Source organism: Bombus affinis, chromosome 8, assembly GCF_024516045.1.
Source record: "Bombus affinis isolate iyBomAffi1 chromosome 8, iyBomAffi1.2, whole genome shotgun sequence".
Lineage (NCBI taxonomy): Eukaryota > Metazoa > Arthropoda > Insecta > Hymenoptera > Apidae > Bombus > Bombus affinis.
This window is the reverse complement of record NC_066351.1, coordinates 5145220-5170946: the sequence shown is the minus strand read 5'-3', so window position 1 is coordinate 5170946 and position 25727 is coordinate 5145220. Positions and strand designations below refer to the sequence as shown.

General features: G+C 34.3%; 4 protein-coding genes and 1 long non-coding RNA gene across 6 annotated transcripts; 3 read left to right on the top strand and 2 right to left on the bottom strand.

Moving 5' to 3' along the window:
- The first annotated feature begins 312 nt into the window (after positions 1–312).
- On the top strand, positions 313–2887 carry LOC126919826 (uncharacterized). Its single transcript, XR_007711779.1, has 3 exons — positions 313–716; positions 2137–2626; positions 2704–2887. It is a non-coding gene; the product is annotated as an uncharacterized LOC126919826 (long non-coding RNA).
- Positions 2888–5152: 2265 nt separating this feature from the next.
- Positions 5153–12346, bottom strand: LOC126919687 (BTB/POZ domain-containing protein KCTD16). Its single transcript, XM_050729178.1, has one exon. It carries the CDS (start codon positions 11818–11820, stop codon positions 11068–11070), a length of 753 nt encoding a protein of 250 aa, XP_050585135.1. The 5' UTR covers positions 11821–12346; the 3' UTR covers positions 5153–11067.
- A 921-nt stretch (positions 12347–13267) lies between these two features.
- LOC126919684 (mucolipin-3-like) lies at positions 13268–17179 on the top strand. 2 transcript variants are annotated; one of them, XM_050729173.1, is made up of 4 exons: positions 13268–13416; positions 13512–13783; positions 14368–14653; positions 14776–17179. In XM_050729173.1, exons 2-4 carry the CDS (start codon positions 13641–13643, stop codon positions 16240–16242), a joined length of 1896 nt encoding a protein of 631 aa, XP_050585130.1. In that variant the 5' UTR covers positions 13268–13416; positions 13512–13640; the 3' UTR covers positions 16243–17179. The 2 variants fall into 2 exon arrangements, with proteins under 2 accessions (XP_050585130.1, XP_050585131.1); XM_050729174.1 differs by lacking the exons at positions 13268–13416; positions 13512–13783 and adding an exon at positions 13849–14121.
- A 94-nt stretch (positions 17180–17273) lies between these two features.
- LOC126919685 (kelch-like protein 5) lies at positions 17274–20885 on the top strand. Its single transcript, XM_050729175.1, has 9 exons — positions 17274–18145; positions 18309–18470; positions 18555–18868; positions 18956–19051; positions 19124–19313; positions 19375–19762; positions 19835–20047; positions 20157–20328; positions 20410–20885. The coding sequence occupies exons 1-9, from the start codon at positions 17917–17919 to the stop codon at positions 20485–20487; spliced, it is 1842 nt and encodes a 613-aa protein (XP_050585132.1). The 5' UTR covers positions 17274–17916; the 3' UTR covers positions 20488–20885.
- Positions 20769–23294, bottom strand: LOC126919686 (protein phosphatase methylesterase 1). Its single transcript, XM_050729177.1, has 9 exons — positions 23134–23294; positions 22810–23058; positions 22454–22646; positions 22283–22392; positions 21970–22203; positions 21668–21733; positions 21264–21586; positions 21055–21187; positions 20769–20967 (listed from the first exon to the last, which is right to left on the bottom strand). The coding sequence occupies exons 2-9, from the start codon at positions 22881–22883 to the stop codon at positions 20949–20951; spliced, it is 1152 nt and encodes a 383-aa protein (XP_050585134.1). The 5' UTR covers positions 22884–23058; positions 23134–23294; the 3' UTR covers positions 20769–20948.
- Positions 23295–25727: the final 2433 nt, after the last annotated feature.

Below are 25727 nucleotides of genomic sequence, written 5' to 3'. Positions count from 1 at the left end.
TTTCTCTCGAATTTTCACGACTTGAATTTCGAGTAATAAAGGAAACGTCTTGCACGTCGTTAAAAGAAATGAAAATATGTAGAACGATCTCCTCGCCAATGGAAAACAAAAACTACGATAGAATTCATTGTAGAAATTAATGAAAACCCTGGTCGATATTACTAAATATAATGTTGTGACAAAGTTGTTAACTACACGAATCTAAACAAGAAAAAACGAAGTGGATATAGAAACGAAGTGTTCGCATCGCGATAAAACAAACGATTTCTTCCGTGCAATTGGGTCGACCAGAAAGAAAGATAAACTAAAAGGGGAAACAACAAAGAAATAGCGGAAGAAAGCGAGTCAAAGATAAAAGGTACACTCTAATTGATCACGTGATATTAACGAAATTAAGCAACCTTTTCTTACATAGCCGTGGCAAAAAAACTCCGTGGTAGATTCACACGGTCCTCTTTTTCCCTTCTACCTCGAACATCATCACTGTACATCATCCCTCGCGATCCACCCTCTTTTTTATCGTCTATCCATTCCTGATCAGACATATATACAGGGGCAAGGACTCGCAGGCTTTCATGTACTAGCCAACGAGGACGCCTGCGCGCTACTTTTATTGATCAAACTGAACGAACATTCAGTCTGATTCGAACCATCGAACCAGACGGATCCAGCAAACCGAAACACAATTACCTCTACAACAATACGCGTCAACCACTGTACGCCGTTCTTTTCTGTAGATTCGTGCACGCTTCATTCCCTACGACCTTCGTTTCCCAACGATCACCTTTGTCCTGTTTTTACGTGTCAAACGACGCTAATACCTGAGACGATTTCTCTTTGACCAAAAAAGATAAATAAATAACGCTATCAGCCTCCTACGAGAAAACGCAGTGTCAGTCGTAATTTTTTAGTTGCACCCGTTAACGAAGCGTCGGCATAGAGTATAATTATTGTAAAAGTAATTTACCATCGGTCACTCATACTGATCAATATTCAATTTCCCTGCCATATCATTCACAAATACTTGACTTGTGGAGCAAATAAAGCATTAACAAGGAAAAACGAGGGTGATATTAATTCGTTTTCGGCTGTAATACATCAAAGATGACTATCATGACGCTTAACTTGTTGAATCATAGCCCTGTTTTTAAGATAAAGATATTCATTTAATAGGAATTCGTAGGATTTCAAAAATTTTATTGTCTACTGATATTAAAAAAGTATTCAATTGATTTTTTATTAAAAAATAAATTCTGATGGAAATTCACCCATTTCTCTTAACTGAATATTAAACGTAAAGGGAGACGTGATGAGTTTTTCAAGTTGACAAAGGTACAGATCTCTTTAATTAAATAAAGCAAAAAATTGATAAATATGCCCTGTTTAGAAGTATGGGCACATTTGTTTGATTATAACGAATGAAGAAAAGTTATGTTTTACTAAATTTTATACATTTTATATTTGTGTATTAGATAGATAACCATTAAATATTTTACATAAAGGCATGAAATATTATGTAACTATAATTTTCTTTTATCTATACATATTCGTCTATGTATATCAAATATTTTATCTATACGTCCACTTCTATCATACATCGTGCTTTTATCATTGTATTGTATTACGTTTACAATCTTTGGACATCCCGCATATTAATTTATTTATAGTACCAAGTGTAATATTTGTCCATTGCCTTCTTAAAATTTTCCATAAATTTTTGTGAATTTGCAACACATGTATTTTAAACTTGACAATTTAGTCGATGCCAAAGCTTTTTTGCAGGATTTAAATAATAATTTCATTATTTCGATAAAAAGAACTCTTTCATGATTGTAATATGTAATTTCCACAGAATTTGCAGTGTGCTTTAATATTCGTAATTTCCTATCCAGAGCGAAATGTGATCGAGAATGTAAATGATCTACCTTTGCACGAGAATGTACCCATATCCTGAATTCACTTATGAACGATCAAAACTACATACATGTGAACAACACGTGTTGCGAGATAATAATTAACGCTGTTGAATTGATTACCCGATTCAAATACGTTGGCGTTATTTTACGCACGTACACTAAGTTGAAGGACGATGGTCATCGATATGATTATACGTAACCACGTCTATTTGGTGTGCAGCTGTATCGACGACATGGAAATTCTCACTTGTGTAATCGTCGTTGGAACCGCAGCGAGTAACCACGCCGTTATAATTATCGGATTCGATCGATGCACAGCTGGAGAAACAGCGTAGGATGGCATTGGAGATGCCAGGAGGATAATATAGAGTTGACCAAGGAAATTCGAGGTAATGAATCGGGGGATACCCGCAGAAATGGAATTTCAAATATTTCACTTCCAGCTGAGGTCGAGTATTCCACGATTTGTATAGAAGCGAAGGTAGGTCTTTCAGTGTGTGCCCTCAATGCAGATCCTCGATAAAATATTACTTAATTGACAGTTAGTAAAAAATTAATCGACCACACAATCAATGCATCAGTAAATACTATATCCACTTCGATTATATAACATTTTCAGGACCTTTGATGATCATACCGTTCAAGCTCCTGTAGGGAACTTCAGTCCCCTTCTATAACGATTTATTTATTTTCTATGTTATTCGTATAATGTACGGTAATGCTACTTTTCACGAAATTGGTAATTTGGGCTATATGCTATATCGATATAAAATCTTGTTTGTTATAGGCATCGAAGATATTGCACCTATAAATTTTATGGATCCGTTGTCGCCGGTGATTGCATGCCTGCTCCTATGTATACAATTTCCTGTGAATACATCGAATATACATAACTTAAATATTTGTCTTTCTTTATGACAAACTAGTTTGTATAAATTTTAGCGAATCACGATATAAAATCAATTCCTTTATCCGTTTTTTATTTAATTTATATCAATTTAATTTCACAAATTAAATTGATTTAAATTTTAATCACAAATTAAATTAATTTCACAATTTAATTTCACAAATAATCTTCCATACAATTTATTTATTCGCTGGCAACATTCATTATTTCACTCATCAAATGGCTTTATTCGATTACGAGTAAACAGAAAACCGAGCGAAAAGAAACAAAGGAATGAACTGGAAAACAATTTGTTGAATCATCCGTAAAGAACAGCGCGAACCTTATTAACCAGTTTAACACACGTGCCAGAATGAATTGCTTTTGTTTAACGCAACTGGTTGCAATCTCGAGTTGCAACGAGCTTGATTGCAAAACGGAAATATTCCGGAGTCAATTCGAGCAAATACAATACGACGCTAATGACCGTTGTAAAGGATCCTGGCTTCCGTGTCATTTATGTCGATGATATTTATTCCTGTACAACCGGTACAAGACTCATGAATGGAAACTAAGCAACAGATTGCTTTTCCCGTAGTTTGGAGCAACGGTTTCAGAAAGTCTATCCGTGGCTGTCGCGTTTCATTCAGACGTGCCAATCGAGTTTACATCCGACACCTTCAGGTGATGTTCGTTAACGTGCAATCTGCTCTTTCACAACGAACTCGTCCTCGCCACGCGAAGTATTTCACCCTCGCAACCCCTTGGAGAATGTTAGGATACGTGTCACCATTAACACCGTAGTGTCCGTTTTTACCAAGACAAACTATCACCACAGGGTATCTCTTCGTGGCAAAACTACCGATTGATGGAAAATGTATCGATTCCAGAAAAGCTCAAACTGGTTTGTACGTTTAACGCTCGTATTGTCGATATACAAACTTATTTTTATGATATTTCATCATCGATTTTTGCTTAATTTCGATAAATTGAAATCAGGCACTTGAAGCTTACGTAACAATTCATTAAAATATTCGCTACATACGTTACGTTCAATTGAGAGATAATTTACAATATGTGATCTCATATGTGCAACTATGGCATGGAATTACGAATATTCAATTCAGTAACGAAAATCATTTTAAAAAATTTGTATATGAAATTATATTTATATTCAAAAATAAATTCAATATTGTAATAAAGAGTTACGAAAGTTATCAAGCAGAGACAGAATGATTTATCGAAGCAAAGTTTAGATATTAGTAATTTAATGTACAGGCTAATAACGAAAGATTAGGATAATAGAGGAATCAGATAACATGGAGAAAGTTCTGAGATACACTCGAAACCCGGAGGCACTCTCGCGATTCAAGAATTTGCAATTATAATAGAAGCTTTTAAATGGAGACTGCGTCCTTTTAGAAATTAATTTTACCTTCCCTTGCATTGAAATTATCTTCGTTAAAGATAGTAGAAACTGAATAGTATCAGCTTTATTGTTATTTAGTTAGATTATTTCATTATAATGTTTCTGAGAAGATACTGATCATTTAACGCTTACGTAATTACACAATTCAGTAGTGTGTGTTACTACCGAAATTGAAACGCGACTCTTTTTTTAATTCTTGTTAATATAATACATGACAGAAACGATGTTCGATATTGTTCTAATCGAGAGTTCAATTAATCGTAGTCAGGATAACATTTTACTAGATCGAAAAACGATTAATTATATATTTCAATGGATTTGGACACGAATCTGCGCACGATCTGCATATCTGCATAAGATTGTTATCAAATGATAAATGATCTCAATTTCATTAAAGAAGATATACACAATGACGCACAAAGCTTGCTGAAAACTTCTAGCAACCTCTCATAAATTAATGAAATTTAAAAAAGCTGTATAATGCGCATAAAAGCTTTCTACGATGTTTAAGTACTTTAATGAATTATTGTATAGATTTATTCAATTTAAATTTATCATATTTATTTAATTTGTTATATTAATAGATCATATATTACTCACATTTTAACTTGAATTTCATGAAGTATTATTCTAATGATAGATTTGTAAATCAAAATTAAAATTAAGGTGGTAAATTAAAAAATCATTGAAATGAAAATAAATTCCAATAAATCACTGACAGTCCCTATCCTTCATTCCTACCCCATAATTCCCTACCAAATTGCTTCATGGTATACATATATGGAAGTAGTACAAACACCCCAGTGTTATCATCATCCACCTTATTCCGCAACCCGGCTTACATTAAATCCTCGAGAAACAAAAAAGGAAAACAAATGAAAGGAAGGGAGAGAAATCTCTAGGAAAAGTAATTCCACTCGGTCATCGTATTGTTCTTTTATTTTTTCTCTCTCGATTTATGTATATACATGTACAATGATTCAGTATCGCCACAGCGTAGCAATCGTCTTACATGCTACCTAAAACCTTTAAAAGGTCACATTTATGTTCGACGAACAAACGCGCAGTGAAAGTGAATTCTCGCGTAGGCGAACACATAGGCGGAAATAAGGAAAAAGCACGAGTATTTAACTTTCTACGCTGTTAAATCTGAAAACCACGTATAAAGTTCTCTAATACATCTCATGTAAATACGTCGATAAGATGGAACAAGAAGATCAATGAAGGACTTGATGGAAATGTATAAGGGCATTTTCCCATTTTGGAACTTTTAACCTTCCCAATATTCCCCCAAAACCGCCGTTTTTATTTGATAAGCCATAAATCTACACGTTCCATTTATAATACGATGTAGTGATTGAAGATTCTCGACTCGAAATACCTCGCGAGAAAAAAGTTTGACCGGTGGATCCCTCCGAAAGAAAATTCACGCGAATGATGTGATTTAGTTCACCACAGTGGAAGGATTCGAGGGATTTTGGCCACGTGCCCGTCAACAGCTTTCGCGTTTTAACGCGTTTGTTCGTCAAAGATGCACGCAACTCTCGTTCTGTATTTGCTGAATTCATTTCGATCAGAAAGGAAAGAGACCCTCGAACGAGACGCTCGAGTAAACACGCGCTAGAAATCGTGCCTGCCGCGGTGACTATTAAATCAATTATTCGTTCGATCGGTTTCTAAATTTGCTCGTCCGAGGCTCATTTCCTTTCACGGCAAACAGAATCGCGGTACGCCGCTTCTAATCTACGAATTAGGGCCCTCCTATCTCGTGGACTTTTTGATCGTTTCGAAGATCATGCTACGATATCCTCGATCGTCCATTCCTCGATCACAACGACTTCTATCTCTAGAATTGAAGCGGTTCGAACGAGATATCCAAAGTAACCGATACTGACGAGACACTTTAAGAACCAAAAATTTCAAACCTATCTCGACACGAAACGCCAGGTACATCAGAATTGGGAATGTGGCCTATTGGATTTGCGTGATTCGTGGAATTCTCTGCATAGTATCTGACCACTGACCTATTTCGAGTTCAACTTCGTACTTTTTTAGATTCTACATATCGATCACACATTCCTTTAAATGTAGGTGAATCTTTTACAGATTTCTGATAGGAACAGAATATTACGATAGACAATTAACCCTTTCACACTCGATGTCGCGTACAAACAACATTGCATTATAAAATTTTATCGTAGAATAAATGTGTTCATTTTTAGTGAAAAACGGTCCTACTTTTAATACACTATTTTTCTTAGAAAAAGATCGGAAATATATGTTTCTATTATCAATAATTGACAAACAGAAACATTTCTCTACGATCCAAAATCGGTCCTGAAAGGGTTAATTTATTGCAATGTATAGTTGTACAATAAAGTATCTCAAAAAAGTATCGCTAAGATATCTCTAATTAAACTACTATGCCTATTATCACTAACTCTAATAATAAATCGGATAGGAAGTCGATAATGATATGTCAAATTTTGAACATAGTTTCTACTTGATCCAACGCCACATTCGACTTCATCGATGCACCTGAATGTATATTATCTAACGCGCGAACGTTCCTCGTCGAATGAAATTAAAATACAAAAGGCGATCCTAGGAAGACGAACCCCATGATATCTAAAACCACGTTCGATGCATGCGTACCATTTCATCGATCACCATAGACATCCACGGTGGCTTTATGGCGTGCAACTGACATTTTACATTCGTACAGAGTGACGTGGCAAGCTTCATATTTTCACTTTCGCGATATAGCGAAGCTTGCTTTACACTTTACATCATCAGTTGTTTGTCAAATTCTAGCAATTCTCAACTCGATCATCCATGGCTTTGTGTCCTTTGACACGTCGACCATGTTATCAATGAACTGTGCAATCGTCAGAGCACAAAATATCGACTTTGCTCTTGCCGAATTTCAATGTTCCGGATGAAATACTCGCGTCTGGAACCAACCGGCTCGCGTCCCTGTTTTATGCATGCAACCGGACTTGCGGTATCAAGAACACCGAACAAAGTCGACGAAAGACGAGAAAAAAGAATGTCTTTACAAATCGAACGACTGAAGGTGCTATAAATACGCCGCGGAAATAGAAATCCGTTGGAATAAATACTTTCATTTCGATGGAGTAATCCATTATAAATAGATGATTATACAAATTCTTAAAACGATTTATGAGTAAAGAAAAAGAACAAAAAACAAATTTGTCTCATCCTCTAAATATTGTAACATATATTTTACTTCGAACTTTTTGTATGTTTTTAAATTTAAATCCGCAGTTTAAGGAGAAATCACGAATACAACTAAAGAAATGCAATTCAAATAGAGATTTGTCTTATCTTTTAAATATTACAACCAGTATTTTGATTTGGATATTTTTACATACTTCAATCATAAATGCACAAATTCACAGTCTAATGATAAATTAGGAATACAACTAGAGAAATGGGACTTAAATAGAGATTCTACTATGGATGTTTTTGGATGCTTAAATTCATAAATGTATAAACCTGCAGCCTAATCATAAATTGAGAACATTAAATTAAAGAAATGGGACTTAAATAGAGATTTGTTTTATCCTTTAAATATTACAACGAGCATTTTACTTTGGATATTTTTGCACAATTAAATACATAAATGCGTAACTCCACAACTTAATGATAAATTAAAAATCCAAGTAAAAAATAGAACTTCAACCAATATTTCTTTCACTACTTAAATGTTATAGGTAACAAATATCTCGTAAATTTTTTATACTTTTGCATATTAATGCATTCTATACATTTTTGCACGTTCAAATTTCCCATAAATGTATAGAAACATCTACAGTTTAATAATAATTTGAAACACGATTCTCATCGATTTCTATATTCTTTCCTTTTATACTGACGATGTTTAACTTGACAGCGAGATATTCAAATTCGCAATATCACGCTGCACCGTTACGTTCTACGTTATGCACTACTATTTTGCAAATCTATTCGCGTCGTCTGTGCGAATGTCCGCCGATATTCGCATCCGTGGTCGCGATCAGTAGATTTCAAGCAAACGCGATACGATGTCGTAAATAATTCTATTCCGAATCTAATAAAAACTAGTGTGCCGGCAGAAAGGAATCTTCGTTCGCGTGAGTTGAAGATAAGATTGTCTCGCTAAGGGAAAAACGGTCGCGCGGAAACCATATCAATTCGACTTGGACGCGTTCAGTTTGAAATAGAAAATAACGAAATACGTGAAATAGTCGGATCGAAAGAATTCTTACGGATCCACGCTGAATCTGAATATTTAAATTTTTTCAGGCGGAACCATTATGTTTAAACTTGATCACTGAGGAGCTAGAAGAATTTCAAAAAACAACTCTCTTATTCGATGAATCTATTTAGTCTTTCTAATCCTGCTACTGTTGTCACATTTATATGTCCTATATTCATACATATTCCATGGAAGAAACGATTTTTAATCTGTTTAGAGACAAAGTTAGAAACAGAAAAAAGATAATTATTTCTTAATTTTGCCAAAACGATAGTGTAATGTTAAATATGTAGTCATTGAGCATTCGTGAAAGAATTTCATATATAATAATGTTTATTACATCTTTTAAACTATGTACTCCAAGAAAATCTTTAGTATAAAATTGAAACAAGAAATCACATACATCAATAACGATTCTTTTATAGCTTTCTCAAACTTAAGAAACGTTTTAACCAGAGAAAAACACTATTGGGTCAAAAATGACGTAAAGAATATAACAGGGTTAAATCGTGTTTCGTTTAACAGAGATAGATATCTTTCAAAGTATTAACAAAATATCGTCAGCTTTTAAATAAAGCTCATTTACACAAAGGAGCAAGGAAAACTTATCTAAAAATCCAAGTCTCCTTTGTCCGCCGCGTTGCATTGTCGTCGACGGCAATTGCGTTTCGTTCGTTTTCCCGCTGGTAAATACGCAAAAGCCGGTTCGTTCCCTTCGAAAACTTTATCGTTCCCAAGTGTACGCGCTGCGAATTAATCGAATCATTTAAAATATCGAGCAACTCCCAATTAAGACGAGAAGAAATCGACCGAACTTCTGCACGGTCAGAAAATATCTACGTATCTTACTGCATTAAGTAAAATTACAACTATTTCCACCTAACGTGTCGTAAGAAATACGCCGAGCATACTACACGCAACACGACCAACGTCGAAAGCGAGTGTACTCCTGTGTTACTTGTCCTGCACAATTTCATGCACGCGAAAACGAAGACCAGTCGCATATAATCTTTAATTAGAGTCTAACGAAGAATCGTTTAAGAGAGGCGTTCGATATACACGCTATTCAAATCGCTCGACATGTGTTTAACAACGTGGTTGCCTTGTACGTAAGTACACACAATTTACGTTACACGATACGTACACACGAGGCTCGATCCAGTAACACAAGCAAACTGTCCAATATCAAGTCCAACCTCGAACAGTTGACCAGCATTGTTTGAAGCTAAATTTTGAATCCATCCTTCCCCGTTTCCTTTCAGCTCGTCGAGATTATAATAGTGCGAATTGATAGAGATGATTTCGTTATCGTATCATTTAGAAGAGAATCATTGGGCGTTACACCCTGTTAATCCTTGAATCCTAGATTCTTCGACAGCTTCGATAACCGTTTTAGAATAATTTCAATGTCGGGTTATTGATCGGTTTACGCTACTTGGTCTCATTAAATATTTCCTTTGGAGATCCTTCTCTTGTTGTGCATTGATGAAAAGATTGGGAGAAACACGTCGAATTCGTTGCACCTCGTTATGTTCTTCGAAACGTTCCGACGGACCTTCTCGAGTGATATAGAAAAGCGGAGAATATTTTCAACGAGTTTCTGATTATCAATACCAAACTTTGAATCATATTTTTCGAGGTAAAACTTTTTCGATTCAAACTGGAATAATATAGTATTCAACGAGTAAACGGTTAAGTGCGAAGAATGAACTGCAGATATGTGGCGAATACATTTGAATCTTGAAAAAGAAACGGAAAAAAGGATGAAGGGACTTCGCCTAAACTTTCTCCAGATCTGACGATCAAATATTGATTTTCCTCATCGTCCAACATCGTTCGTATCTCTCATTATAACGAAAGCTTTTTGTTTCGTAGGTTAATAAAATTTTCAAATTCTTCCTCAACAAGTAAAATGCTGAAACAAACTTCTAAAAACTTGATGATCCAATGTTACTCTCTACCCCCCCCTCTCTCTCTCTCTTTCTCTCTCTCTTTCTCTCCTTCCGTCATCTTCCAAGTCTCGTTGGTCTTTGTACTACCACCAATTACCGCAGAATTAAGCAAAGTGAATTCGGCTTTGTTTCACTTCCGAGGTACTTCGACCGACGTTCAACACCATGGTAAAGAACACGTGTTAGAAACAAGTTTGATAATTTCGACAAAGATCTCCACACCATTTGCAGGCGAATTTCACCCAAACATTGACAACGTTACGGCATCTCTTTCATCAATATTCTTTTCAAATTTGTTCGTGGAAGAAACAAGCGAAGAATATTTGAAAGAGGAATTCGTGACATTATCGTTCTAATATAGCTCGATGAATTTGAATAGTACATGCACAACGGTCGTATAACGACGAAAAAGTTCATCTACTCTTTACCCTACCGGTTGTTATCTCAGTTCGAAAAGGAAAATCTTCAAGAAGCCGATTGCTCTGTGCTTTTGTCGACGAAAAAATATTGGAGAATTCCACTTCGATGCTGGAACTGGATCTTCGTCGATCGCGTCACACCGACTATTCCCAACAGCACGCTCGTTTAGCTAATTCTGACCAAGGAAGAACAAAGTATGCTATTTACTCGCGGATGAAGACAAACTCGTTGTAATGATTCCAACGATTTTCCTCGGAATCCACTCCAGGCTTGAGCTGTTCCGAATTGCTGCCAGCTGTACCGGAACCGCAGCTACCGGCCAACTTAAAACCTTGCTCTTGAAGCATGTCGAAAGCTTGCTCAATGGAGCTGTGCTTCAGGAAGAACCTGGAGGTGTAACGATCCGTGGTACCGTGATCCGGATCACGGCTCTCGTTTAAAGTTTCTCCAAATACATCCCTGCAAAGAGTCACGCGGCCGCATACAAGGATCCTCGACAACTTCCGAAACTTCACATCCGCCAGACCTTCGCGACCGAACGCGAAACTTCCGCGATAACCGACGGTTATGTATCCGGATGCTTTCTTCCCGGAAGAGGTCAGAGAACCGGAAGACCTACCGTTCTCCAGAATGGCACGTTCCAAGCCGGGCAGACCATAAAAATTCGCTTCCTGTTTCAATCTTTCCTTCTCTCGAAACCCTTCTGGCAGGACTAATGCCTGATTGCGCAGGAAATCGAGGACATAACGGAACAGGACCCCATCGCGATCCAGGAAATACTTTCCCTTGGCATCTTTTTCTATCAGCGTTCTTCCCGAAAACAGAGTAGCCAAATAAGAATCGCTCTCTCGAGTGAGGGTGGTGAGAGCGGTGGTGTAAAATACACCACCCACGTTCAACTCCACCACGCTTGGCACGGCTTCCTGTTGCTGATCCGTTTGCTGTTGATCCCCCATGCTTCTGGACGCTTCTCTGATAGACTCGTCTCGCGTACAGTCGCACGGTGCGACTCGAGTCAGCAGCGAACGTATGCGTGAGAGCAACGAAGTGCAACGGGTGGTGGGATGTATAACGAGATGGCAATGACCAATAGGAAAAAAGAGAAACGATGTATATGCACTCGGAATCTCTGTGTTTATTCTCGATTGTGCAACGATACTGACTGCAACCCGTAAAACAAACACTTCTCGAAAGAGACCACACTGCACACAGCACCGTGAGAGATAGCGTGAACAGCAAGAACGGGCCGATATATCGGGTCAGTGACCGAGGACAGCTAAGGGTTGTGACGAGGTGGGCACACTCCAAGATAGATCTGACTCCGAAAGCGTGCTCCCCCGAAGCTGAGAACGAGAAAGACTGACGATGAGAGACTGCGCCTACGGTCGGTGGAGGAAAGTCAAGCTTAACTCGGCTCTGTCGCTGCGCTTCCTCTCCTAGGCACTTGGCGCGCGCGGCAGGACGCACCACTCGTATGTGTTGCGAAGCTTGATACGCTGGCGCAGAAGGTGCACCTACAACGCGCGCCGATCCTCGAACAGTGAAACGCGCGCACCACCCCCTTGTCATTCGATCACCGCACGCGGACCATCCACCGCGTGTTATCCTCCTAATGAAATCCTCTTTTTCCACTCGTGTCTCGATACCTGATTACATTAAAGTCTGTCGGCCTATCACGCTTTGAGATACCACTTCGTTGGCTACGAATTTCACTCACCAACGTATCATACTTCATTTTACTCATGAACAGTCAGCAACGTGAAATAGGAAATAAATACCGTTATCCACTTACCTTTACATATCACCTGTGGTTCTTCTCTACGTGCAACTGTACTCCAGTTTCCTCGGTTGGTTGGTAATTGATTGTATCATTTACATCGTACGTTGCTTTTTGTCACTCCTGCACTTGTCGCTGCACCGTTCCGAGGCTCCGCCATTCTTATTAACTAACCGAACAAATACGCGGGAAAATGCCTGTTCAATATCACCATTTTGTGGATCTAAATTTGATAAAATATAATCAATTGTAATTAATTTACTATGCGAACACGGGTTTTGCTATTATGTTTACATATGTAAATATTCATGACACAATTCTCGCATTCAATTACTCAGGTGGTTCATGAATAGATGCATAGTACATACTTACATAGAGCACGATAGGCCAAGACGGCTAAGCTATATAAATTTCAACTCTCGATATAGCTAAAAGGAGTTATCAGTAAACATTTGAAAATCTTGAAAACATTCTGCCGGCGTAGTTTTTATTCCTTCCACATAGCTGCACTTTGACATATTATAAAATCAGTGCATTCACACAGATAAATTTGAAAAAATGCGACGCTAAATATTTGTGATGAACACTTATTTTATCGTTGAACCATTAGCGCTCTCCCTACCACTTATCCCTACTTTCTGGTCAGCTGGTTTCATAAATGGCCGAAGTAGCGCGCTGATCAGTCAAACTCGATGCGTGATTTGGATGGCCTGCGATGGCCGCTGTTAGCGACGTGAAATTGTTACAATCGCCTTTCAGTGAGAATTATAAATCAGTATGTTACGAAGGCTATTTGTCCTATATTACGTTGAATAAGGTTCGACAAAAGAAACTATTGTCGCGTAATAATTCACTCGTGTTGCTGCATAGGTTAACGTATGTGAACAACTCGCTCTTCCATCGTCCGTCGGAAACTGGGACGACAATTCCGCGGGATAAATAACTTTTGGATCGAAAATTTGAGTTTAATCGTTGTGCCATATAACGATCCAAAAAAAAATGTCGGAGGGAAGAAAAAGGAACGTGAGAGAAGATTCCAGGGGTAATATTCTGAAGGACCATTCATGGAGTAACGGACCTGATAGCGAAGATGAGCAAGCTGGCGAAAATAAATTACTCAATGAAAACACAGTCAGTCCAAGGTTCGTAAATTTATCTCACTATTATCTCACTGTTAGATACGTCCTTGATGGTAATGATTATTCTGTTTCGTCCATCACCTCTCGTACGACACATCCTTCTTTGTTGTTTTTTGTTTTGTTCTTTGTTAACTGGTATATACAGTATACTATTTGTTAGCAATTATGCCCGATATCGTATCTTACAAATGCGTTATTGCACGACGTGTCATCATAGAAATATCTTTTGGAAAATTGTATTCAACGTACTAAACTTAGAAAATATAATAATATATAATATAAATATATAATAAGGACAAGATAAAAAGTATTCATTAAAAATGCTTCAGATAAGACAAGTTGTAAGTAGTTATAAACACTATTTGCTTTTAAATAATCTATTAATTAAATTCTTGGAATGATAAGTCAACAAATGTATTCTTTTATATTTTTTATGCATAAATAAAAATTATTGCTATTATCAATAACATAATCTAAAGACATCAGTTGCATTAAAACTATGGAATATAGAAGTGCCATTAAAATTACATTATAAATTATAAAATAGCTTACCTGTAATATTTGTTGGAAACATTTTTTGTTTATAGTCATCATCATTCACCTACAACGGATCCATTTACCTGTAAGACGACAATGTTTACTGAGGAAAAGATGCGTCGAAAATTGAAATTCTTCTTTATGAATCCTATCGAAAAATGGCAAGCAAAGCGTCGTTTCCCATATAAATTTATTGTGCAAGTTATTAAAATTCTGCTGGTCACAATACAATTATGTCTATTTGCACATAACAACTACATACATGTAAATTATACTTGGGATAATCGAGTAGCTTTCTCGCACCTATTTCTCAGAGGATGGGATACTTCTTTAGAGGTAACATATACTCAAAATGTAACTAACAAGTTGTTTCAGATATAGCATATACAACTAGTTACTGTCAATATATATTGAAAATATAAAAATTAATTATATTATTTCATTATTTTTATTTTCAGGTACCAGTTTATCCACCAGTGACAGGTCCTTTAGCAATTTATAAGCGAGATGATTTCTACAGTACAATTGATTACGCTTTAGATGGCTACTATAATCTTAGTAACGCAATTGGATCTTATTCATATACCGAAGAAGATAATTCGTTTAGTCCAGTTACTCTATGCTTATATCAATACAAAGAAGGTATTATATTTGGTTTTAATGAAAGTTATGTTTTTGATAAAGAAGTTATAGAAACTTGCATAAATATAACCCATCAGGTACATAATGAATTTAATATGTCAAAGCTCTTACTTGCTAAACAAAACATTAATGTCAATTTTTCAGCTCTTGTTAGAGCTTATTTAAAGTTTGCTTTAAAAACAGTTAATTTGAAGGCTGCTGGTCCAATGACACCACCTGATTGTTATCAATTTAATATTAAAATTGATTTTGATAATCGTGATTTCGATGGACAAATGTTACTTTCATTAGATGCTGAACCAAAGCGATTACAATGTAAAGGTGATACGCGTTATATAACGGATAATCGTATTGAATCAGCGCTAAGGACATTATTAAATTTACTTGTAATTTTAATTTGTACTGTATCTCTTGTGTTATGCTCAAGAGCTATATACAGAGCACAATTGTTAAAATTTGAAACTATGAATTTTTTCAAAAAAGCATATGGCAAATCGTTGAGTCTTGATGGAAGATTAGAATTTTTAAATTTGTGGTATGTCATGATTATTGTGAATGATCTTTTAATTATTATGGGTTCAGCTATAAAAGAGCAAATCGAACGAAAACAGTTTGGCAGTGATCATTGGAATATATGCAGCATATTTCTTGGTACAGGAAATTTACTTGTTTGGTTCGGTGTATTAAGATATCTCGGTTTCTTTAAAACATATAACGTTGTTATTTTAACATTGAAAAAAGCTGCTCCTAAGGTAGCACGATTTTTAATATGCGCAATCCTTATTTATGCTGGTTTCACTTTTTGTGGCTGGTTAATTTTAGGCCCGTACCATTTGAAATTCAGATCACTTGCTACAACTTCCGAATGTCTTTTCGCTCTCATTAACGGAGATGATATGTTTGCCACATTTTCTGCCACTTCATTTACCAAATCTCCGATTTTATGGTGGTATTCTAGAATGTATCTATACACGTTTATTTCGTTGTATATATATGTGGTTTTAAGTTTATTTATTTCTGTGATAATGGATGCTTATGACACGATCAAAATTTATTATCGCGATGGCTTTCCGAAAAATGATTTACAAACTTTTATTGCGGCGTGTACAGATGAAGCATCTAGTGGCCTTTATAGAGATGATTCTGAAAGTAGTGATTTATCGGAGCTTTTAGATCGCTTTTGTTGTTGTCGGAAAAGACCCTTTTACGGGTCATTCTCAGGATCAAGTACGGAATTCTCAACGAAATCGGAACAAACGTGTGGAGGAGCAATCTGTATATAGTGCATTAAAGCATAATAATGTCTTAGATAAATATTATGGCTCCATGGAAGATACTCGGTACTATAGTGACAATTTCATCATATAAAGTAATTTTTGTAAAATTACCGTGTCGTATTTTTTATTTTTGTTTTTTTGGACGCCGCAATAAAGTGCTACTAGTTTTATACTTTAGAAAGATATAAATGCTAATATTGATAATTAATGCTAGATATTAATAATGAGAAATGAATAATTCATTTTATCCCCATTTTTATTTATTTAAAATATTTTACTAAATGCATCTCAGTATTTAAAAATGAGATGTTGTTAATAGTAACAGCAATGATCTTTATCATTTATGTATACAAAGTATTAATGGACCAGAAATAACTGTAAAATATTGTTTTTATTGAGAGCTTTTGTAGTATATATAAATGTAATCCACCTCTTATTAAGGAGCATTTAAATATACAAACAAAACTGTAATATACTGAAGTCAGTTAAGTATGTAATGCACAATTTTATATATACGTGAATTTATAATTATTGTTTTCTAAAATAAACGGTTGAATGAAATTAATTCAAAATATAAATAATTATAAATAAGAACATGTTATCTATATTAATATTGTGATAGATTGTAGAATTGTGATAAAAACAGAATAACTAGCATATTGTTAAGTATTAATATGATGAGCCATTAAATTTGTAATTTACACATGTACATTACATGTACTTACACAATTTCAAGTGTTGTATCATTTTATACAACATGCGTTGTACATGATATCTTGGTATCTTTATATGATCTACATTGTAAATTTTACAAAATGAAATGTGTTTTTCTTAAGATGAATGTATAATAAATGTATAATGAATTCATAATGATATATTCAATATATAAATATATTTAAATTATACTACAAAATACAATAAAATTATAATTTTTTGAACACTCTATATCTTTCTTTATTTTCTCCTATGTTATGTTAACTAGGATTGAATAATATGAAATTATTCACATTTTCAATGAGTCATACAAATGCAATGTGTACTTTCAAATATTGTGCACACAGTAAAATATCGAAACTATATAACCTAGAATTGATGCATAACATTCATCTGAATCATTCACCTTATCAGAAACATTATTAGTGGCATGAAATACATATCAATTCATTAGTGTCAAGAAATTCAAAAGTTGATAAATTTGAATTTATAAATTAATACGTTAACATATTTTCTCAATATATGTTTTATTACAAAAAGAATGCTGTTGCTTCTAGCTTTCACGATAGTTTGTTCTCTAAAATATGAAATATGGTTTTAGTCATCCACAAATACGTAAATGTATAGTTTTATTGGAACTTTCACCATAAATAGCTCATTTATTGCAGTTTCAAAGAGTCATTGATTTTTTTGTCTCAATTCATCCTATATTGAACTCTGGTAAATGGAGTGCACTGACCCAAGAAACGAACAGAGCTGGTCACTGACCGTACCTAAACCGATTCACTGTTTACATCCAGTTTTAAATTTCGAACTGTCAAGGTGAAGCGTGGTGATCTGTTATTGTCAAGCTTGAGTGCATAAGAAGCATCGATCGCATGAAAATTAAAGAAATTCCACGAAATAAGTGCCTTGAGGAAATCAAACGTGCTCGTACAAAAGTAATTAAAATCATTTTCCACAAAAATGTCAAGAATAAGCCATACCGGAGCGGGATCGAACAAAGTCGAGCTTGAATTCCTGTTCTCAAACAAAGAAGGATCTGCTAGTGAACATAGTATCTCAAGCATGGTATCTAGTATTTCTGTATCACAAGATGAAAATTTTCGCGTGTCAAAGCACGCAGAAAATAGTTTTAAAGTTATGGAAAAATATTTACATGAACAACAATTGACAGATGTCATATTAATTGCAGGTAAGATTCCTTTGTCTTTAAATAATGTTTGTCTCTCAGCAATGAGTCATTTGATTCTGAATTGATACAAAGGATTTGTAATTATTTATTTGTGATTATAATATTATATATATATATATATAATATTATTATATATTATTATGCAGTATTATTCTTAATTCAGGAAAAAAACGTTTCCCTGCACATCGTTTAGTACTTAGTGCAAGTTCAGAATATTTTGCTGCCATGTTTACTAGTTCTCTGAGAGAATCTACACAAAATGAAGTTGAACTAACAGGTGTTGATGGGGATGCATTATGGACTTTAGTTTGTTATTGTTACACAGGTATAATAATTTGTATAAAAGGTTTTAAATAAATGTGAATAACTGTGAATATCGGAAAATTTAATTTTATGTTTTTGAACACAGGTTGCATAGAATTAAGAGAAGATAGTATAGAGACTCTTTTAGCAACAGCGTGTTTGCTACAATTGAATCCAGTTGTTAAGGCCTGTTGTCAATTTCTCAGGAAACAACTTCATCCAAGTAATTGCTTAGGGATAAGGATGTTTGCTGATACACAGGGTTGTTTAGATTTATTAGATCATGCCAATGCATATACAACTAAACATTTTATGGAAGTTACAAAAAATCAAGAATTTTTATTATTATCTGCCATTGAAGTTGCCAAACTTTTAGAATCTGAAGATCTGAATGTTCCTTCAGAAGAAATTATTTTTCATGTAAGATTTTATAATATCTATATATAGAAAGAATATTAAGAAATTTAATTTAATTTTCAATGATTATTTTTAATACTAATACTTTAGGCACTTATGACATGGTTAGAATATGATTCAGAAAGTAGACGAAAGGATGCAAGCAAGTTATTAAGCCTCGTGAAGTTGCCCCTATTGTCTCCTGCAGTAAGTTAAACACTTTTCCATATTTAAATAAATATTACAATATTAGTGTAAACTTAATATGTATTCATACAGTTTATAGCAGACAATATTGAAAGCAATGAAATGTTCAAAGATCAAAGATTGGCACAGGAATTAGTTATGGAAGCATTGAAATATCATCTTTTACCTGAACGTAGACCATTACTTCAGTCAGGACGTACAAAACCCAGGAAAGCCACAGTGGGTCATATGTTAGCTGTTGGAGGAATGGATGCTAATAAGGGTAAATGAATTGGCAAAATTGCAAAATGGATATTTAATTAGTTTACCATTATTTCTGTTAGGTGCTACTTCTATAGACGCATTTTCTTTACGTGATAATGCTTGGAAATCGATTGCTGCAATGAGTGGTAGAAGACTTCAATTTGGTGCTGTTGTCGTTGATAAAAAATTAATAGTTGCTGGTGGAAGGGATGGATTGAAAACATTAAATACAGTGGAATGTTTTGATTTTTCAACATCTACTTGGAGTACATTATCACCTATGAATATGCATAGGCATGGATTGGGGGTAGCTGTGTTAGGTGGACCTTTATATGCAGTTGGTGGTCATGATGGCTGGAGTTTCCTTGATACTGTAGAAAGATGGGATCCAGCTACACGCCAATGGAGTTCAGTTTCTGCTATGTCTATACAAAGATCTACAGTTGGTGTTGCTGTATTAAATGATAAGTGAGTTTCTAAATAATCTGGTATGTATTTGATCATATCGTTATATTATATACCCTACATGAATATGTTCAGATTATATGCTGTAGGTGGAAGGGATATCAGTTCATGTTTAAATACTGTAGAATGTTATGATCCCCACACAAATAAATGGACACCATGTGCACCAATGTCAAAACGACGAGGTGGTGTGGGTGTTGGTGTTGTAAACGGATGTCTTTATGCGTTAGGTGGTCATGATGCACCTTCTAGTAATCCTAATGCTAGCAGATTTGATTGTGTTGAAAGGTATATATATATATATATATGTATAAGGAATATAAAGAATTTAATATAATATAAAAAATAATGTACTTATAAGTATTAGTGATTAATACATAAATGTTATGATTATTAGATATGATCCTAAAACAGATACATGGACTATGGTAGCGCCAATGAGTGTGCCCAGAGATGCAGTTGGTGTTTGTGTGCTTGGTGATAGACTTATGGCTGTAGGGGGTTATGATGGTCAACAATATCTTACGCTTGTTGAAGCATATGACCCACATCTTAATGAATGGGAACCAGTGAGTATATGTTGAATATTATTCATCCGTAGAATGTTTAGGCATATCTCATAAATATTTATATTACTAAAATATTTTAAGGTTGCTCCCTTAAATGCTGGTCGTGCAGGAGTTCCGTGTGTTGTTATAAAAAACTTAACTAGTTTCGGATTTGATTAATAGTAAAATACTGCATGTGCACAACTACGAAATATTGAAAGCACATTGAAGTATTTTAATTGAAAATTTTAAATCGAAGGATGAATTTGTAAATGTTACTACATTATAAAAGTAGCATTATTTTGTCTATAAATGCATGTTCAACAGCATGGTATTTCAAAACAGATAATGTAACGTTTGTACTGTATTTGATACGTTTCGTGTACTATCGTCAATTTTTATATATTTATACCTACGTCTTTTGTATAAATATATTCAAATTTATTTTTAACAAATATATCTTTTATGTCGAACAAATTAATTTTTCTTGTCGAGAAAATGTTTTTATTTACACATGTATTCATATATATTTTGTGAACATATCTTTTTTAAATAAATAAAATGCTCATTTTAACTAATTCATTGAATTTTTTTCCACCATATTACTTGACAAAGGGTCCATTGTATCATTTCATACAATCCTAACAAGCAGGAAATGTTCTGGAACAAATACAAAATATAATAAATCCATATGAAAATGCATATTATAATATTACGTTTTGCTAATTGTTTATAAATTAAATTTACCGTGGGAAATCTGATACTGATTCAGCAAATTTATGTCTAACCATAAAAGTAGCAATTGCTTCTGCTACTTTATCTGGAACATCTTCATGTACCGCGTGTCCACAAGCTGGTAATACTTGCATTTGAAATTTACCTTATATATCAAGAAAATTTAGTTTTAATACATTTCATAAATATTCGATACAAATTTCAACGTTAATAAATTATACCTTGCATTTGACCAACAGTAAGTTCTCTGTCTAATCTATCAACGCCAGCTAGCAATAGTACCTTTGGAACTGGTACATTTAAGAATGCTGTTGATAAACCCTTAAACCATCCAAACCAATGTTGTTCAGTTCGGGATAGATCTATCCTCCAAACATATTTTTTAGTAGCAGTAGTACTAGTTGGAGCAGGTGGTGGTGGCATATTTACTGGTTCTTCTTCTTGAATAATATCCTCTCGCGAAATCGTAGGCTCTGAATTACACTCGCACGACGATTGTGATAATGAATCAATATCATGGGTGGCTAACTTATTAGTTTCAGTGCTATATCAATACAAATTGTAACATGAGAAACCAGTAAAAACACAACTGTGATACCTGAATATATTATGTATAGGTACTAACTTTGTTATTTGTCCAGGAACTGAAACCTTAGCTGATTGTATGTTACGGATTTGGCCACTTCGTACACTAAAATGTGGATAATTAGACATTCTTCTATAATCTCGTTTTTTATTATACAACACAAATATGTAATATACATTAAAGAAGTAAATAACATTTTAGTTTGTACAGGATCAGCCAAAAATGTACCTTCCTTCTGAAAAATTTGCTTAGAATAGCAAGTTTTGATAATTAATAAAAACTACATGAAAGACACACAAAGATTTAATCATTTTATGTTTATGAAGTTTAAAAATACTAACCACCATTCTATGGCTTGAGAAATAGAACCAAAACTGGATGGTCGAGATCTTAAAAAGCTTTGCATAGATGTTAATGCATCCATAGCTGTTCCCTCAACAACATCGATAACTCCTAATCCACACAAATTTGATATTAATGATGCAGCTCTAACAGCTACTGCACCACCCATACTATGGCCCACTAGGATTACAGGATCATTTTCTGTTGTTGCTTTCACAATTGCTGCAACATCCCTAGTAGACAGAAAAACCAATCAAAATGTAGATATATATATATAATTTATATTCGTAATTGACTAAAAATTTTACTCACTCTGCTAAAGTATCAGAAGATAAATCTTCTTCATTTGATGTTTGAGTATCTCCATGACCTCTGAGGTCAACTGCCATAACTTTGCATACTACCATAGTCATAAGTGATTTCTGAAACATATACAATATCCAAATTATTCTGTATTTTATACATTTAATAATTAATACCTACAGTGAATTCTGCCCATGTTAACGCACTGTAACCACCTCCATGTAACAATACTAATGTCGGACCCTCTGTACCCTTAGTATATATATGAAATGTGTCATTTCCTATTTTTACATCCTGAGAATGATCAAAATATGGGATCCATTGAACTGGGTCGTAATCTCTCTTACGTTGAAACCCTTTTGATTTGCTAACCCTGTTGATAATGAAAATTAAAATACACAAACTACAGTAACAATGAAATTTAAGATTTTCTATTAAATGCATGTTAGAAACTATTTTAAAGTGCTATTATGAGGAAATTAATTTTGATAAGATTTCATTTAACATCTCAAATTTACGTCAGTCAACAATCTAACCTAGAGCCAATTCCAAAATTGACACTTGATGGTGGTAATTTCGATTTCAGAATCGACTTTTGGAGGGAAGACATATTAATATTCAGTATATTCTAGCCCAGTATAATTCCTTTGTTTCTGTAGTAATACTGTTTGTAATCACAATTATGTTCAGTAGTTTTGTAGATACATCACAAACTGTATTATCGTTATTTTATTCACGATTAACGGAATGCTAAAACCCCTCTGACAGCTTTAGGTTGTTACTACCTGAAATCAGTATTTCTACATAGAGAGAGTGCCTCGATGAATTTATTGCTATCATACCGTCTCTTTCTTTCTTACCGATATTCTTGGGCAAAGTTATCTTGTGTCGATATACGTGTGTGTATGTACAGACGAAGTAAAGTCACAAACGAGGTAATATCATGGACTAAGAATAGAATAGACGTGACACGCAATGCTTTTTTGTGTACTACGTTTTGGGGGTCACCTGACCCCTTTACCATTTATGTGTCATACGACGTTATCGATTCAGCATAGTACTGGTTTCAATTAAAACTGCAGTCTTGTACGAAATTATAAATAAAATATAGAACAGGATATCCTATAACCACAACGAAGTATAGAACTCTATTCTCCTACAATATTTCAGAAAGCATTACACGCTATCAAAATAACAAATAATTTTACAATGATAGTTAAATGATTCAGATTGATAGTGTGTTTAATTAATTTCAAGTGAAATCGCAATTTAATATATCTGAAGCATAGAAATGAATTTTTTAATCTCTTCTATCTTCATCTTTGTATTCTCCGATTAATTATATATTATCAAGTAGTTTGACTTACAATCAGAAACTTGCAAGACAATTTATTGATAACTCAGGCAGACAAATTACGCTCAATGGAACAAGCAAAAGCCCAACGAAAAGAGCAAAAGTTCACAAAAATCTTACTTCCATGGATAAATATATAATATATCAATCAAGTATTCTGTTTTCGCAAATACATATACCAAAACTAAGGCTTAAAACAAACGACGCGACTTAAAATTAAAACTAAACAATAATGTTTAAAACTAACGATACAAACTAAAATTAAGACTTAGGTCTAAAACTAGACTAGGCTCTAAAACTAACAATAAGACTTAAAGCAAAGAATAAGTCGTTCATCTCACCATCCTTCGCCGTCCTTAGTCATCCAGTAATGAGGATTGAAATTAACTTAATCTAAATCTTAGAATTAAAACCTACTTAAATTAAAGTACACTAGATCGCAGCTCTATTGGCAGCCTTTCGTATCAAAGAGCGAAATTTAAAAAATGAAATTATAAATACTCTATTAAATTAATTGTTCTATTTAATAATATAATATTTAAAAGAATGGGGTAAAGGAGCTTTTAGCTTTTTGCTCTAAGTTAGACAACGTATTTTTGTAGAATAAGTGCGTACAGTGGACTTAGTCTAGATACATATGTTTATTTTAAAATTAATTAAAACAAAACACACACTGCCACGTCCTGCGCCACGCGCGATCCGTAGCTCGAAAGTAAAATTGATAATTTCTTTCAAATCGAGGTAATTTAAAACGTTTATTTGAAACCGTGTTTACAGTATTTGAAGTGAAAGGCAGTTAAAGCCGCTAAAGGCTATATCTTGCAAAAACTTATCTATGTTTTTATATTTATCTAATTATGTTTTTATAACGATATTAAGACAATTTAAGTTGTAAACAAAGTCGACAGTTGAACAAACGTTGGGGATCTTCCCAGACACCTTTAAAAGAAAGACCCCGACCTTTTTTCATCTCCGACAGATATAAACAAATGTAGCGACTCAGAGAAGTCAGTATATTAATTACCGTTTGTCTATCGAATATTATTAATTAAATACCGTTCGTCAAACGAATAATTATCATTGTCTATCGAAGAGTCAACATTTTGTTAACCGAAGAATCATCATTTTGTCAACCGAAGAATTTTATATCCGTCAGTCTGTCAGTCAATTGTTAATATCGAAATCGAGTAAGATTTGAATAAATCATTACATATTGTTAATTTACTTTCGAACAACTTTAATTCTTTCCCGTGCCAGTATTCCGCACATAGCAGATTAGCCGAAAGTGGAGCTTATTGCCAGTTGCATTAAACGTCAGTTAACGATATCGAACGCGGCAACTAAATAGAACGTAACACACACATCACACGATATTCTTGCGATATCCCACGGCGTCTTATGGCGGTGTTTATAATTTTCTAATTGTAAGGTATATTTAACTAAGCGTCCGCATACCACGGCATCTCACGATGAATTATTAGTCCAATCTAGATCATCAAAAGACTCTGAAAAGAATTTTGGATAATCTAGACTAAATTATAGGTTGCGTAGTTTGGTATCGTTTTTCAAAGATGAATTGATTGTCATAAAAATAATGTAAAAATTAATCTTTGGAAAACAGTATCAATTACCAGGTCTCATCACGAGGAGGTGATTAAATATATTTGTCAATAATTTGTACAACATTACACATAAATCTCAACATTCAAGCCGTTAACAAGGATATTGAATTCTGACTCTATTCCATGAGTCTGCCTAAAAAGATAGATATTTCGTAGTTCAAAATGCGCAACATTCATCTCTCAGGCAGCGCTTACATAAATCTTTATAAATTAGAAGGAAAGCACGCACCACAACATTTGTCTTCCACACAATGATCGTTACAAACATCATACAATAACTCGTAACCCTGATAGCATTCAGTATCAAAGATATATTTATCTAATCTGGAACTAATATCGAAAATTATTACTTATTGAAGAGTATACGGGTGTGATAGAACTCATGAGAGTTAAGCTAGTATGTTAATTCAAATAATTTTATAACTTATCACCGAAGGAACTAAACCATGTGACATACTAATTATAGCACGCATGAATG

Bases quoted from the DNA above. Each gene is read 5' to 3' on its own strand.
- LOC126919687 (XM_050729178.1), bottom strand. From the start codon at position 11,820: ATGGGGGATCAACAGCAAACGGATCAGCAACAGGAAGCCGTGCCAAGC.
- LOC126919684 (XM_050729173.1), top strand. From the start codon at position 13,641: ATGTCGGAGGGAAGAAAAAGGAACGTGAGAGAAGATTCCAGGGGTAAT. The intron at 13,784-14,367 runs GTTCGTAAATTT...TTTTGTTTATAG, and splicing joins GAAAACACAGTCAGTCCAAG to TCATCATCATTCACCTACAA. The intron at 14,654-14,775 runs GTAACATATACT...TTTTATTTTCAG, and splicing joins GATGGGATACTTCTTTAGAG to GTACCAGTTTATCCACCAGT.
- LOC126919685 (XM_050729175.1), top strand. From the start codon at position 17,917: ATGTCAAGAATAAGCCATACCGGAGCGGGATCGAACAAAGTCGAGCTT. The intron at 19,314-19,374 runs GTAAATGAATTG...TATTTCTGTTAG, and splicing joins AGGAATGGATGCTAATAAGG to GTGCTACTTCTATAGACGCA. The intron at 19,763-19,834 runs GTGAGTTTCTAA...GAATATGTTCAG, and splicing joins GTTGCTGTATTAAATGATAA to ATTATATGCTGTAGGTGGAA.
- LOC126919686 (XM_050729177.1), bottom strand. From the start codon at position 22,883: ATGTCTTCCCTCCAAAAGTCGATTCTGAAATCGAAATTACCACCATCA. The intron at 22,647-22,809 runs GTTAGATTGTTG...CATTATCAACAG, and splicing joins AATTTTGGAATTGGCTCTAG to GGTTAGCAAATCAAAAGGGT. The intron at 21,734-21,969 runs GTTAGTATTTTT...TCCACATTTTAG, and splicing joins TCTCAAGCCATAGAATGGTG to TGTACGAAGTGGCCAAATCC.